This window comes from Dermatophagoides pteronyssinus, unplaced genomic scaffold (assembly GCF_027571235.1).
Source record: "Dermatophagoides pteronyssinus isolate colony J.1.1.1.1 unplaced genomic scaffold, Derpt_VIB-CSIC_2022.12 sq0005, whole genome shotgun sequence".
Classification (NCBI taxonomy): Eukaryota; Metazoa; Arthropoda; class Arachnida; order Sarcoptiformes; family Pyroglyphidae; genus Dermatophagoides; species Dermatophagoides pteronyssinus.
Genome location: NW_027461529.1, coordinates 736,226 through 753,270, shown reverse-complemented (window position 1 = coordinate 753,270; position 17,045 = coordinate 736,226). Strand labels below are relative to the sequence as shown.

At 31.4% G+C, this 17,045-nt stretch overlaps 2 protein-coding genes across 4 annotated transcripts; one reads left to right on the top strand and one right to left on the bottom strand.

Moving 5' to 3' along the window:
* The first annotated feature begins 58 nt into the window (after positions 1 to 58).
* LOC113789910 (uncharacterized) lies at positions 59 to 1,607 on the top strand. Its single transcript, XM_027339509.2, has 2 exons — positions 59 to 1,017; positions 1,078 to 1,607. Exons 1-2 carry the CDS (start codon positions 208 to 210, stop codon positions 1,504 to 1,506), a joined length of 1,239 nt encoding a protein of 412 aa, XP_027195310.1. The 5' UTR covers positions 59 to 207; the 3' UTR covers positions 1,507 to 1,607.
* LOC113789907 (uncharacterized) lies at positions 1,512 to 14,068 on the bottom strand. 3 transcript variants are annotated; one of them, XM_027339505.2, is made up of 6 exons: positions 12,812 to 14,068; positions 6,146 to 6,421; positions 5,877 to 6,069; positions 5,295 to 5,814; positions 3,065 to 5,208; positions 1,512 to 2,789 (listed from the first exon to the last, which is right to left on the bottom strand). In XM_027339505.2, exons 2-6 carry the CDS (start codon positions 6,383 to 6,385, stop codon positions 1,735 to 1,737), a joined length of 4,152 nt encoding a protein of 1,383 aa, XP_027195306.2. In that variant the 5' UTR covers positions 6,386 to 6,421; positions 12,812 to 14,068; the 3' UTR covers positions 1,512 to 1,734. The 3 variants fall into 3 exon arrangements, with proteins under 3 accessions (XP_027195306.2, XP_027195303.2, XP_027195304.2); XM_027339502.2 differs by lacking the exon at positions 12,812 to 14,068 and adding an exon at positions 12,177 to 12,215; XM_027339503.2 differs by lacking the exon at positions 12,812 to 14,068 and adding an exon at positions 12,177 to 12,215 and having other exon boundaries at positions 3,122 to 5,208.
* Between the last annotated feature and the right edge of the window lie 2,977 nt (positions 14,069 to 17,045).

The following is a 17,045-nucleotide window of genomic DNA, read 5'->3' as shown; positions in this document are numbered from 1 at the left end:
TCTCTGATTGTCTCCTCCCTATACTCTAACTTTGTCCAATATGGTACGGCCCGTCATAGATACTAGGATCAAAATAAATAAATTGAGCATGTGTTTAATTTATCCATGATCAAAACAATCTTTTTGTTTTTGTTCCTGGATTACATCATTTGTATCATCGAACTTTTTTTTCGAAATTTATTTTATTAATCTTAACAAACCGATGGAATGGCCGTAATAGTACGTAATCTTATCCTTGCAACAATCAATGCAAGCAGGCATTCACGAAACATTTCAACAGCATTGTCTTATAAACATAGTATGAACAATGTTGAAATTCTTAAACAAATGTCCAAAAATACTTTCAGAATATTGAATAATTCTCGAATAGATGTTACGACTACCAGTATTTCAGCACAAAATGATTATTTCAAAATTTGTACCTTAGCACCACCTTTAGCACAGCAAAAGCAAATCATGCATAGATCTTTCCGAACTGTGATGCAATGTTTTGGCGCCAAAATGCTGGCACTCAACAAAACGATCACAAAGAAAAGTTTTTGTCCGTTGTTCTCATCATTTTTGGCGGTACTTTCTCGCTCAACATCTGTTGAACACGAGTTTTCTCATACTATTCGGAAAAAATCAACTTGGTTATCAAAAACGATGGAACAATTTATCATTAAATCATCAAAAACCAACAATGAAGACAACGATAAGAAAGAATCATCAGTCAACTCAAAAACATATTTCGATGATCGACTATTCGAAATGCCATCAATGTTTGTGAGACATAAACCAGAAACTAACCATGTTCTTAAAATAATCGTTGAAGGAAATATTGGCAGCGGAAAAACTACTTTTTTATCGATTTTTGCTAAAAATTGTTCTAAACTTTGTCATGATTCATTGATCGTACCTGAGCCAGTTGATTTGTGGCGTGATGTTGGCGGCGTCAACATATTTCAATTATTGGCTGATGATCCGAACCGTTGGAGTTTTACATTTCAATCTTACGTCCAACTAACTATGCTCAAAGTAAGTACAATTTTCAAAGGCAAAACCATTTTTTCGATTGTTTTTCTTTTTTCTTCACAGATTCACGAATTGATGCCTGAAAAGGGTAACGTAAAAGTAATGGAACGATCCCTATATTCGGCTCGTTATTGTTTCGTAGAGAATTTGCTACAAAAAAAGTTGTTATCAACTTGTGAATATTATGTCCTAAATCAATGGTTCAACAATTGTTTGCCAGCAGCCCAAATCGATCTCATCATTTATTTGCGAACCGATCCAGATATTGTTTTCGAACGAATTCAGAAACGAGGACGGCCTGAAGAATCCAAGATAACGTTAGATTATCTAAGATCATTGCATGATCTACACGAAGATTGGTTGGTTCGTAAAAAATTTCCATTACCTGCACCTGTTTTGACTATCGATGCTAATACTCCGTTAGAGGATCTGGTGAACGTCTACGAAGAACAAACTGGCGGTATACTACGTGAACATCGACTTTTGGTCTAATGAAATTATTTGCATTTAATTTTATGATTTATTAACCAATTTATTTGATCTGATTGCATCGACATTTTTTTAAATTAAATATAGTTATATTATGAGCAATATGTTACAAGAGGTATAATAATTATGATAATGATGATGATGTTAAAAAGAGAGTAAGGTAAATTTATTTACAATGGGATTGATTGTACAAAATTTTGCTACAAATGTAACAATTGACTTGACTTGATTTTACACTTGAGATATGTTGGCCGAAATGATTTTCCTGACCACACTATATTCGGGAAGACCATTATCATCCAGATTAATTGCTTGGGCAATGTGTGAAGATGATGATAGTGATGGTGGGAGAGGCGGCGGTGGTGGTAGCGACAAATAAGAATGTGGCTGATGTAATTGTTGTTGTTGTAATTGTTTCTGTTGTTGATGTTGCCAGATACTGCTGGCATTAGAATATGGCGAATAAATTGATGAAGGTGATGGTCCATTTGGATAATCAACTGATAAAGAATTTCCATAAGGAATGCCAAATTGCGATTGATCCATGTTTGACGATGACTGTACAATCGCTGGCTGACAAGCATAGCTAATATTAACATGATGCGATTGTTGTTGGCCGTGATAGTTATCGACCGAAGAACTGCCACCATACGAAAGAACACTAGGGGAATTTGAATGCATTCCCGACTGACCGTTAGCAGGTGATTCTTGTCGTAATTTGGCTTCTTGAACTCGACCCCAATGATCGAGCAATTCTTTAGCATCCCATGAATTGGGCAATAATGTGGTTACGTTTAATTCTTTCATAGCTGATTGTTCAGGTTGCTGCTGTCGTTCGATCGAATGCGATGGCATTTGATGATTCTGGTGATTATGACCCAGATATGAAGTATGGTTCGTTGTACCATTTTCGACTGTTGTGTTAACCGAACTACAGCTAGTATGATTGCTAGCTGCGCTGTTTGGCGCCATTCTGGTGTTATCGTTAAGCGAATTCGATATGAGCGAATTGCCATCTTGTGTTAGATAAAATGACTGTTTATTCGTTGGCATTGTATCGCCTTTATTATCACCGTTCATGATTGTTCCACCATTCGAAACGACACCATCCGAAGATTTGTAATCGTTATTAAGCGTCTCTTTATTTGTACGACGATAGCGGCGAATAGTAAGACAAATGATAATCAAGATTATGATAAATAGAACAAATGCCGATGCTATGCAGATGATCAATATCTGAAACCAAGGTAAAGCACGACCACGACCACTTTCTCTATAAGGTCCAGCTATGATTTAATTTAAAAAAGAAATAAAATTGAAAATGAATGAATATTGATGCGAATGATGCAATGATGCAACAACGTGCAAAAAAAAGAACAGTAAATGGGATGTTAATGTGCATGCAAGCCAGACAATTGACTAGGTGCCAATGTATATATTGAAAATCCCCTTAACACTGATGGGTTAGAATAAGGGTACTATGGAATAAGAATTTAGATAAGAAAAATGGAACCAATATTCTAAATGCCATGCTATTATCGATATAACAAAAAACTAATACCTGACAAACGACTATTATCATTTGCTAAAGCGGTGGTATTTTCAATTAGTACGTTACTTTTCAGATAAACGGTAACAATGTTTGATGGTTTCGATTCATTATCATCGTTACGTTCTTTGACAGCAATCAAATAGAATCCTTCTTCTGGACTTAGAATGCGTATGGTCACTTGTCTCAATGAATTGGTCACTACCGTATTACTGTTGCTGGCAGAAGTCGGTCGAAACGAGTTTGGCGGAAACGATGGCGATGATGATTCGTATCGTGCATATGGAGCTTGCGATGATGATAATGTATCAAACATCATATGAGCTTGTCCGTTTTCAAACGTTTGCTGTGGCTCGTTTATAGTCATAACTGAGAGCTGAGAATAATTATGATCATCATGGTTATTAGCGTCATCATCATCGGTAATTATTTGCAATTCAGCTTCATTCTGATCTCTGTCGAAAGCTTGTTTGATTTCAAGTGGAAGTTTTGAATGTCGACTATACGAATGAAATGCTTTGATGATAATCGGTTTGTTATGATCGTTTGTATAGTAGAATGGTGAACTCCATTCCAAAGCGATTGATCGATTATCAGCATTCAAATTGACAATCCGTAGATCACGTATAGCATAATTGGTCATACCACCACCATGATGTTCGTTTTGCATACTATTATAAAATGAACCACAATGTACAATTCTTTCAAATGAATTTGATTCGATTAGATCACTATTTGTTTTCACTTCGGTACCACAACAACGAGTTTTACTATTAAACATGACTGTATTGCCAAAATTACCCGGTTTGATCGCTATTTTGTGACCGCTAATTTTTGCTACAATTGTATAGGCTGCTCCATATGCATCGCCATTACCAACAAATAACGAATCCAGATAGGCTGAATAAATTCCATCGTGTGCTGTAATATCCGGATTACCACGTCCATTATCATTGGATGGTCGAGTTATTTCTTGTCGTTGTTGTGTTCGGGTAATAGCACGTGCTGCAAAACTCACGTCGGCATCATAGACAGGTCCGTTTAATCCTTGACTCACTTGAACATAGCCACGAAGCGGATTCGATTGACTAGCCTGAATCCAACATCGAGCAGATAATATGGCATCTTTATACGAATGATACAAACTTTGTTTGGATAAAACGCGAACGCTTATGGTGATAAATCTGTTTGGATCGCTCGATCGATAATTGAAACGGAATTTGCCGGCTTTGATCATTTGATAATGAATTACTATGCTTCTTTCATATGGTTCAAACGTTTGAAATTGTATAATGTTTCGGAAATCTTCGCTCAGATTAAAACCCATTACCAGATCAGATCCTTTACCATTAGTGGTCATTTCAATAAGCAAATCATTGTGACTGATTGTTGTATCAACGGTGAAATCAATACCAGATGGATCAACTGAACGAACTGTTTCTCGTTTAATTAGCAAATGACTTTGTTCGGTCAATACCTGTAACAAATCAAACAATACAGTGTTAATGATCGAAGTCAGTTGCGTTCTAAAGGCCACAATCGAAGATGATGAATTATCCATCTGGCTGAATGCATAATCTACAGCCGAATGACTATTGAGTTTGGATTTAAGTTGATCGAAGAAACGTAACACTTCATTGCTTGGAGGGAGATCATAAAGAATTACTTGTAATCGAAGATTTTTCCGATTCAACAAATCAGCCAACTTTTCAATATAATCAATATCAGTATTTTCCAATAACATATCACCCGAATAAAATAGTACACAAGTTCCAGCTCCTGGTATTTGGTCGAAATGCTGGGACATTTGCTCAAAAATATGCAATAATTTTATTCGATGTTCATTTTGATGATCATCGAAAAAGATCATCGATAATTGTGATGATGGACGCCATCCAGAAACTACTTGTAATTGATCATCATCATAAAGAGCAAATAATGCCTGATGTGGAAAAAATCCTTGTATGGCCATTTTTTTGATTGTATCCATTGATGTTTCCAAGAATTTCGATCCATGTCTTGGCAAAGCATAAAGAACATTAGCTTTTACTGAATGTTCATCATGCAGGACATTTTTGTTTTGTAAAATCTGGAATCTAATCAATGGAATTGATGAATTCGAATCGATATTTTGTCGGTCAAATTTGGGTTTAAATCTAAAATCATAATAAAAGAATAAAAGATTAATTAGAAAAAACAATTCGATTGAACATTGATAAAGAGATAGAAAGAAAAAACGAACCTTTCAAAATCAGTATGTTTAGCAATGACATCCTGAATGGATTGATAATCGCATAAAACATTATGTTTTGTTGGTGATTGATAATCATGTGTACTAGAATTACATAGTCGATATTCTGATACAGCAATCGGTGCATACATAAATGATGATTGAATCGAATTTTTTGCCGGTATTACATCACAATTTGGATTAATTGGTCGACCAGTATTTGGATCGGTAGCATTATTACAATTATTTGAATATTTGAACTGAGCGTTCGAACCCTGAAAACATGAATTAATATTTGGCCGTACATCACCATGACGAATACCACCATCAGGTGCAGTATAGTAAACAGGATAATTATAATCATCTTCTAGACCAAATTCATTGAATACACCATATCTATAAAGAATCCATTGATGAGCCAATAAACGAGCCGAATATTCATCCGAAACATATTGCATTGGAAAATTGATGGCCATTCCACCTTCACCACAATCTCCATATTGCATAGTTAATATCTGATTTTTATCATCATCTACAAAACGAAAACAATCAATCAGACAAGGTTCAAACATTGAATGAATGATGGAAACTTACTTGTATATAAAATATCTGCATCGGCTAATGATCGATATTGTCCTCGTGATTCTCGTAAATCAAATTGCATTGATGTTGATTGTTGTAATTCATTTACATCGATATGCCATTGATCGGGTAGAATGATTGTTACATCAGCTATCTGTACCGACATTAATTCTTTCAATATGAATGATGTTCGTTGTAATTGATTCTGAATTCATTAAGTAAATAATAAGTCAATATTTGAACAATAGACAAACAAATAAAACAAAAACAAAAATACTCACCATAATCGACACGATTGTAGTGTTAATATTTGGTTGTTCAAATGATTGAAAATTATTACCAAAACCAATAATCAATCCATGATAATTGCCCGTCTGATCTAGATGTATCGATTGATGTGAACAGCCAATTGATTGAATAGTAAAAATGGACACCATTAAAATGCTAAGACATAGTCTAGCATTATATAAAATCAAAGTTGACATTGTTGTTGTTGTTTGTCTGGGTTGTTGTCTGAACATTTTATATGGCAATTTTTTCAAACATATCAACAATAACTGAGAAAAAAAAGAAAAGAAAACAAATAAATTTGTTAATTCAAATCGAATAAAATTTCAGTTCAAATTATGAGTGATTGATGATTTGGGTGAATAATAAAAAAAATAAAATCGAGGTTAAAGAATTTTGACTTTGCGACAAAGATTAAAAGTTAGCTTGGTGCCATGGTATTTATTTTGCAATGATGAAGATAATGCCTTGTGTCCAATTTTAGCATAATAACCATAACTAAGGAATATCATCATCATCATCATCGATATAATGACCATAATGACCGTCATTTTGAAAATGGGATTCATTTGATTATCATTTTTGATTGTATTGTTTGGGGCAATGGACCAATAGATAAATGGCCTCAACACACGAAAGCAAGTAAGTTCGTGTGTGTGTGTGTTATTCGTATCGATCAATCGCTAAACAACAACAACAAAATTACGCTATATTTCAATTCGATCTGGCACGCAACAAGTTGTTATTGGTTGTCATCAACGCCATTATTATGATGACTACTCATCATTATCATAAACAACATCTTGATAATAGCGGTGTCTCGAGAAATTGCCAAAAAAAAATTCAATTGATTGTATTAAATTTTTGTCCAGAACATCCCATCACGCCGGAAATTATGATGTTCCTTTAAAAAAACAATCAATCATATGGATGGTCCTTGCGCACATCAAATTGCATCAAAAAAAATATTTACAATGGAAAATTAAGGCCAGATAATATGCAGCCATCAAATTTTTTGGCTATAGCCGGATTTCGCACGGTATATCGGTGCCATTGTCATCAAAGTATGATGATTACTGTTGCAATGAAATGCATGAAATGGAAACCCTTTTCATTCTTTCTATTTTTCTGTGATGATGACCAGGCAGAAAAAAGTTTGACTTGATTAAAAAAAACTGTGACCAAATAACGACAACAACGATGAAGCATCATCGGTGATGATGATCATCACACACAAAATTCTTTGATATATCCATATTGTGAACTTGTTGAACATTTTTTGAAGGTAAGTTGAAATTGAATTGAATTTGTCATCATCATCATCATCATCATCTACAACGATAATTCTGATAGGTAAATGTCGTGATATGGACAAGTGAAAAATATTACACAGTAGCTGTTTTTTTTATGTATGAACGTGATCAGTATATATGTGTAGAAGATAATGGCACTATCCATATTTCTTTCTATATAATATATTCGAGGACCATCATCATCATCATGTGAATCGACAATTGTCTATTGTCATCATTGTGTCGATGGATAGATAGATCAGATGGATAGATGAATGGATGCTCCACTTATGGACTTAATCGATCTTGCCTCCTCTTACCGGACATCAACTTTTTTTTTACAATGATGATGAATTCATGAGAGCCACTCATGATCAGATTTAGAGCAATTCAAAATAAAATAATAAAGACTACTGACCAATTGTGTGTATTATTGATCAAATTGTTATTGATTCGTTTATCTAGTCAACAATTTCAAAAAAAAATCTTTGCTAGCTTTGGAAGAATCTTTGGAATTAAGGGTGCAACTTTTTTGTTTTTTTGTTACAAAGTTTAAAAAAAATGAAATGATTTCGACAGCACTTAAGGTAAATGATGACACCATTTTAAAATTAACACTTGATTTTAATTTTGATTATATAACCAAATGGTAACTATCAGCATCCTACGCAAGTTAAATGAAGAATTCAGACACACACACAAGCGCTGGTGTGATGATGGTGAAAGTGTACTTTATTATAAAATGACACTTTTCAAGATATTCACCATATCAATAACGTCATTTAGCAACGAATTCATCAAACTAAACACACATACACTTAAACACTTACAAAAAGCTCAAAAAGGTAATGTGTTAGGTCAATTTTAATTTAATAAGGTCATAGGTTAAATCAATAATTTACTTCAATGAAATGAAATAAAATAAAATTATGGGCTTGTTCGTCTTCGGTCAGTTTTATATAAATGCTTGGACCTCGGACCTTTTAGTTTTCTTTTCATTTAGAACAGAATGGTAAACGATAATAATGATGATGATAATGATCTCAATATATCAGAAAACATTAATACATTGAACAACAACAACAACAACAACAGAAGAATGACATCGTTATATTTGAATAAATTCGCTGTTTGTTCGTTGATGAAGCTGTTGCCTGGCCAACCTTTTTAGTTTTGATATTATTTGTGGAAAAAAATAGAAGAAAACATACCAATCTGGTATTTATCATTCATTGATTAAATGTGATGATAAAATGACGGAAACCATTTAACTACTACTAGTGGCCGAAATTTATTTGTCATCATCATCATCATAGATGGTAGATCGAAAATCAATCGAAATATGAATAAATAAAATGTTTTTTTTCTTCAAATGGCATTCAAATAGATAAGCAAAGTTATTGCCTGATATCGAAAATAATAATAATGTGTGGTGGTGGTGGTGGTGGTTTGGACAGAATAAGAAAATAAATGAATAAAACCGAGAACAATGGACATTTTTTTTCACTGCCTATCGATTGCGATTGATATTCAGTTTAAATATATTGATGATGATGATGAGTAACAATGTTGGTCGTCATTTTTATTGTTGTTGGTTGGCCATCAACCGAAAGATCGATCGATACCAACGATCGATTTATTGATTGATATAAAAAATCATGGTTAGAGCATCAATACTTGATACTCGTCATCAATCGGTCTATCGTTTGTTGAGATAAGTTGTCATCATCATCATCACGTTCTCTGAGTGATTGGCAATTCCTGATTGGAAACAAAACGTTCGTACAGGTGTCAACAGCAGCAGATCTTAATGGCCATTGTTGCTTTACCTTACGATCAGTCGATCAGGATCAAAGAACGAACAAAAAAAACATATAGACACCACTAGTGTATTTTTTATCAATTCATTTTTCAGTTGTAAGAAATTTGTACAAGAATAGCAATGTGACGAATGATGGATTGATTTTTTTAAATTTAGTTTAGTTTCGTTAAAGATCGTGATCATCATTGTCCATGGGGGTATCGAACACAACAGCAACAATAACAGCAGCAGCGAATCACCAGAAGCTCAATAAGGCAATCAATTAATGTTCAGGCTTACCGGCAGCCAACTAGCCAGACAGGTGGACTTAGTCTAAGTCATTAATTAGTGATCAAACATGCATTATATATCTATGTAGAGAGAGGGGGTCAAATAATCTGGCTTGTTTGTTGCTGTGTCAAGATTGGGAGTCACTTGATTGAATGATGTTTATTGCGATTATTATATAATGTACAACGAACAACAGCAGTATTTAATCAAAGCTCACTGCAACAAAAAACTGCATTTTTTTTTGTCATCATAAGATCTATGTACACTTTCACCAATACTACCGTTTTGTTTTTTTTAATCAAAACTATTTTGGCCAAACTGGCAAGATTATCACGAACATCTGATGATCATCATTGAACAAAAACCAAAGGAATAAGTATGAAGAATAAAATATCTGTCGAAAAAGGTAATTTGTTGTTTTTTTTTACCTGTCCAAACCAAACATCCAATCCACCATAAGAATCATTCATCTCTTATTCAACTAATGTGATTGTTTTTGTGATCATTTTTTATTTTTATTTTTGCCAATTCAAATTTATTCACTTGTCATATCCATCACTATCCATAGATAAAAAGTGAATGATTTATATTATTAAATAAATTGAAAAAAAATCGATATTCTTTTTCTTTCGAACATTGTGAATTTTGTCAAAATTTGTTGAAGAAAACATACAAATGTCGAAAGGTTAATTAACTATTATTGGTTATAGTGACGACTTTCTCATTTGAATGAATGAATGAATGAATGAATGAATGACCAAATCGAAATGAAATGATAAACCAATCGAATGTTTTTTTTGGGGATTGTGGAATTTGGTTTAGGATAAACAAAAAACGGTCGTGCACGATTCGATCGTTAAATCGACAGACGACTTAGTTCATCAGTAATAATCTCTATACAAATGGACAGTGAATGAAACAAAACAGAAAAATATCGACATGAGCAGCAACAGACAGATAAAACAAGTAAGATAGATTCCATGATGTATACTCAAATGGTGATCATAATCGCTTTCTCGTGCTCGTGAGAGTCAGGTAAAGATCTAACTAAACAAGCACACGAGTGATAGATAGATCATAGACAGCTGGTCACGATTTTTTTTTTTTGCAGCAAGCACTTTGCCCGATCAAAAAGCACATTTATCGAATGTATTTTACATGAAAGAATCATGATGAACATTGCTCATCATCATCATCATTTCATTGTATTGTATTATGATCTCCATCATCATCATCTTTATTGGGGGCGAAAGGGGGAAAAAGATAAAAAATTTTCCATTTTTTCCCTTCAACATTCTCATTTTGTTTCAGTCACGTTATGATGATAGTCAATCAGATCGCGACTGACCTATGTTATAGTAGAGATTGGTGGTAAATATTATCGATGTGATTTTGTCTATATCCGGCATTCTCATCACATCATTCAGAAAAAAAAATTTGATCGAATGATAGTCAAATTTTCACTGATTTGTTCCATTGGATTGGATCTCGGTTTGTTTTTTTTTTTTTTTTTTTTTTGGAGATACACCCTTAGTTTTGATATTCTGATTATTGTTCTATAGTCATGAAAATTGATCAAAATCAGTTGGCTATAAATTCATCATGAATCTGGTAATATTCATGGTCATATAAAGTATGATATTCTGCGATAATTTGAAAAGGCGTTGCCTGAACATTTATGGTTTTTCGAAAAGAAAGAACAAATAATTCAAATGATGATTCATCAACAGATAAATAGATAGATAGATTGGATTCATCACCATCATCGATCTATCGAAAAATAATGAAAAATATTATTATTAATTGAAATCAGATAGATTGAAGATTGAATGATGAATGTGATGATGAAAAATAATAATAATCTTTTTCTGTGTGTGAGAGAGAGAGTATGATCGATCCAAGGGTTCATTGTCATTTTATAAATAAAAAAATTATGATCATAATCATTACAGCAACAACAACAAAAAATGTACAATAACAAAATATGAACAATAAATGAAATAAAATGACCGTACAAAATGATGATGATGATGATGAACAAATGTTACCTGTTTGTTCATATAAGATGCTTTGAAAGAATGAAATAAATAAAGAATATACCATCATCATCATCATCATCATCATCAGTGTCATGTCACGATCTTGTTGAGATCTAGCTTGATCGAAGCATCTATATCGACATAGTCAGTCAGTCAAGATCCTCATCATCTTCATCATCAAATGAAAATGTTGTCTTCACGATGATGATGATGAGTAATTCATTTATGAATTGACCAGACCATCATCATCATCATAATGTAATCAACTTGACCATTCGACAAAACATTCGAATCAAGAATTTTTTTTGTTGTTGTTGTTGTTGTAAATCTCTTTTTTTTTTCTGTGAACGGAAAGGGCCACACAATGTGTTCGAAAAGAAAAAATGGAAAGAAAAAGAAAATTCATTGAACCCTCCTACACACATATGCGTTGGGACAAATATTTTTTTTTCAGAAAAAAAATATGAATAAAAAACGTTTAGTTGTTTGGGTGATTTTCAATGGAGATAAATTGTCAGTGAGTATAAATTTGTCAAAAAAGAAAAAACAATTTCAAAGGATTTATTTAATTTTTTTTCAACAAAAAAAAAAAAAGACACACAATGGATAATGAAAAGACCACCATGCACGATATTTATTTTTTTTTTTGGGAAATATTCACTTTCATTGAATGAAAAATGATTATGAAAGTCAATACAATCGATTTTACTATAGTATGGTTGGATAATAATCCCAAAATTAATGTTACATTTTTTTATCATTTTAATGATTAACCTTTGATCATAATCAATTTATTTATTTATTGATTTTGAATGACAACTTTTTTTTCTATAGGTAATCAACGAGAATTATTTATTTGGATCATAATTAACAACATAACAACCAAATGATTAAAAAAATTAAGATTATTTTACAAACAATTTATAAGCAATGGTATAATGGATTCAATTTATCATCCTTGACAATTGTCATCATCATCATCATTATCATTAGGAAAAAAATCATGGGATTATCATTTTTTTTTATTAATTGTCAAATTGTTATTAATAAATTCCCAAAATCATTTATTTATTATCGTAAATAAAATGGACAAAATTATCAAAAATTTTTTTAAAATTAAAAAATTGTTTTGTTTTTCTTTTGTTGATCTAAATTGAATCACAATAACCAAGCTCAACATATAGATTGAAATCAGAAACAAAAATAATTTCAAAAAAGAAACCAAACAAAACATACCTTGATTAGATTAATCAACAAATACAACCAATATTTTATCGATTGTTTTCAAGTTTGATTTGAAATTTTTATTTTATTTGGGTCGAGTTAGGCGCATCGATTATTTTCTGTGTTAACGTACAAATCACATATACGCCCATCAAATCAAAAAAAAAAAATGCTGATGATAATGATGATAATGGAGCAAAATAAAACAACAACAACAAAAAAACAATGGATATGGATATATGGTCAACACGGTTATCCGTTATATAATAATGTACGTGATGATTTTTTTTTTAAAATTCAGGTAGTTATATTCAAAATGAATTTGATGTTGTTCGCGGTTCGTTTCACACACACACACACACACACAAACATTCATTGAATACGAACAAAACAAAAAAAAAATAACGGATGTTTGTTGTTGTTTTGGGATGACAACCGCGTATCTATGTGTTGTAGGTTTTTTTTGTTGTTATTTTCACAATATATTTTCAACTATTATTTTTTGTCCGTTTTGTTTTGAAATTTTTTTTGTTTGTTAATTAATATAAACCAATGATTGTTTATATGTTACTATGTTGATTTGAATTATGGATTGTGTTATGTCTATGGTAACATGGACAAACAAAAACAGTAGAGAAACAAAAGCAAATCATGGATGTAAATCATGATCAATTTGTATTATTTAATACTGGGCAAATATTAATTAATATCGACGGATATGGACGATTTATGATATCATTATCATCAATAAATTATCCAAATAAATCATACCCGTTGATAACAAAGTTTTTGATCGAAAATAAGATTGATTGAGATCAAGAAAACAGAACAGAACAAATAAAATAACAATAACGATAACAGACAAAAAAAAATATTAAAAGGCACATAGAAATTTTTGATTTTCAGGTAAAAAAAAATTTACTAATTAAAATTCATTAATTAGTAAAAACATTTCATTCGAATTGGTTATATTATTCAGAATTTAAATTCAGAAAAAAATCACAAAAAAACAAAACAAACATTAATTTTTTTTGTTGTTGTTGTTAAATATCCAAATATAAAAACAAAACACATTTCATCATTATCAAATGGAACAACAATAACAAAAAAAAATATTAATAAGATCCTAACACTTGTAATGTCAATGATCAACTGGCGGCCATCAAAATTGAATGAAATTATGGTGATGGTTAAAAGTTTTCGATCCTCATTCAATATTTCGTCGTTTCAAATATCTTCTGTTCTGTTCTGTTCCATGCTAACAAGGAAAATGTGTATTGCTTTTGAAATAACATACACAACAACCATAATATTGTTGCCTATCTTCCTATTCTCCTCTTTATCTATTTGTGGTATTTATGTGCTGTGTGTGTGTTTCTATCGTAGCATAGAGATGAGAATGCAAACAAGCGCAAGTGAAAAAAAAAGAGAGAAAGAGAGAAAGAGAGAGAGAGGCGTTGTTAATATTCACCGTTGGAAAATCATATAATAAAAGGTGATGGTGGAATATGGATATCGGTTGATGTTAATCATTTTTTTTTATTTCAAAAAAAAGGGCTATAATGGAAAATAAAAGACAATCATAATTGTTATGATAATTATTTGTATTTTTTTTCAATGAATGACATTTTTTTAATAAATAAAATTCTTCATTTTAAAACATAACAAAAACAATCTAATTTTTTTTGTTGTTGTTGTTGAAATATAATTCCTTCATTCATTTATTTATTCTGTATATCGATAGATAGATTTATTTTTTGCAAAATTTATTTTTGTTTTCTGAATAATCTTAATATATATAATCTTTAGCTCATTCTTATTCGGTTACATCATCATCATCATCATCATCATCCTGATCCTGATCAATCCGTAGTCACTGAATGTCCGATGTTTCTTTTTTCTTTTTTTTGTTGTTGGTTGGTTGTTTCGATGTTTGGATGTATGGATAATGTCCAGCGCGCGTAAACATTTTTTTTTCCAAGTCCATGTCGTGCTGCACGATTTTTTTTTCGTTTTTTCCTTCTTTACTCGACAATAATGTCCATACATTTGATGTTTTTTTTTTCAATGTTCGTTTTCAATTTCTCGACCCGTAAACATTTTCATAATATATGTTTGGGTTCATCATTTTTTTTTTTTTTTTTGGTTGAAAAATGGTTTGGTTGGTTGATGTTTTTTTTTCTCTCTCTCTCTTTTAAATTTTGGCCATTTCAGCTACAACAACATATTGATATTGTATTAGATTCCACATACATATGTTTATATAAATCGGTGGACAAATCGGTCTATGATGTTATCGTATATGGTATTGTTCATTCATTTAATGAATCGACATCAACCATTCTTTACATCCTCTAATGTTTTTTCTAACTTTTTCCCCTTCCCCCAACATTTAGTAGCAAAAATGTAACGCATTATAACATTCTATACACCAGCAATATTATCATCATCAAACAATATTGTATATTAAATGAATGAAAGAATCAACAATCCATGTTTACCAAAAAAAAAAAAACAACATCATCGATTGATCGTTGTTTTTTGTCTTCTTTTTCGTTATTCGTACAAAACCATTCTATGTAATGTACACACAAACAAAAACATATGCAAAGTTTTTTTCTGCGGTTAGATTTGGCATTCTTTGCTATAGCAATCTCTGGTTAATATGTTTGGTAAAATACCGAAATCGACAAACATCAACACACACAAACACAAACACACACATGAGAAATAGATATTTCGTAAGAATATAAATAAGACCACAATGCACACGAGTTTTTCACATCAAACAATATTATTATTTTTTTAAATCTCCATAGATGATGATCAGAATGAATGAATAAATGAATGAATGAATGACTTGTTCTGTTCTGATGTGTCCATATTTTTGATGCATGTTTTTTTCCTATGATCATGATGATGATGATGATAGCTAAGCTGTATGGCACGACCTTACCAAAAAAACAACAACAACAACAAAATATTGCAAAAAAAATCCCCTTCTTTTTCTTGAGTTCGATCATCGAATCTATTCAATTCATTCATTTATTTTCATATTTTATTATATATTAATTGATTCATTTTCACCGGAAATTTAAAAATTCGAAGAAGAAGAAAAAAAAATGAATCGATATAAACTTGTTGGATACAAATTGAATATTGAAAAGTTTCCAAACAAAAAAGAGTGTTTTAGGAATGATAGATACAAAAACAAAAAACAAAAAAATATAAAGATTCAATAAATCGAAATTATTATCGTTAAATGAGAGGATGATTGGGTCAAGAAGATACCTGTTGGTAGTTTTTTTTTGTAACAACGATTTGTAAGATAGAGAGAGAGAGGGATGACATAGATGTTTTCCAGTCGAATGGTTTGATGATTGGATCGTGATGTTTTTTTTCTTCGTTTTTTTTTGGTTGTTGTCAGTGATCATCGATTGATGTCGAACATGAATCATAAATTCACTTACCTTTTGGGTCAATTTTAGCATCTCCCAAATGCACTCTTAGAATATACATGATAATGGTGAAAATGTTAAACATTTTGTTGGCTTTTTTTTGCTAAAATATTCACGCTATAATTTTGTTCAATGTTCATTCATTTATTTTTTATTTTGTATTTTTTGATTCATTTTCGTTTCGATCACATTTTCTTTCTCCTTACCTTATTCTTTGATTAAAAACAACAACAACAACAACAATAATGTATGACCACCATGATCATTCTACTTAATTATAGTCGAAATGATCATCATGGCTTCATATCGCGGACATCGAGAATCACATAACAACACAATAACATATTGAACTGAATTGACCAGAAAAAAATATAATTTTTTTGTCGTGCTTTTCTTTCTCACTATCTCATTCATTCAGATTTAGATGTAGTCAAGAACCCTCTCACATTTGTTCATTTGTGTGTGTGTGTGTGGGTTCATGACTTGAATCTATCTAAGAATCTATACTTTTTTTTTGTTAATAACAAGGATATTTTTTTCATTAAATTCTAGCTAAAAACAGATCAGATTGAATTATAGATATAGATCACAATCATAGATATGATGGTTAGTTCAACAATGATGATGATGATGATGATTTACCGAATTAACTAATAAGTTATAATCACCTGTTATATTATATAGATATGAACTTTTAGCAGCTGTAATAATTCTTTAATTTCTCATTCACTTATCTCAATACATTCATTCATTCATTCTTAAGATTCACAGAAGCTAATGAGAAAAAC

Coding starts and splice junctions, on each gene's coding strand:
- LOC113789910 (XM_027339509.2), top strand. CDS start 208: ATGGCCGTAATAGTACGTAATCTTATCCTTGCAACAATCAATGCAAGC. Junction 1,018..1,077: donor TCCAACTAACTATGCTCAAA/GTAAGTACAATT, acceptor TTTTCTTCACAG/ATTCACGAATTGATGCCTGA.
- LOC113789907 (XM_027339502.2), bottom strand. CDS start 12,200: ATGGTGGTCTTTTCATTATCCATT. Junction 6,422..12,176: donor TGGTCTTTTCATTATCCATT/GTGTGTCTTTTT, acceptor TTTTTTTCTCAG/TTATTGTTGATATGTTTGAA. Junction 5,815..5,876: donor TGCAGATATTTTATATACAA/GTAAGTTTCCAT, acceptor TTCGTTTTGTAG/ATGATGATAAAAATCAGATA.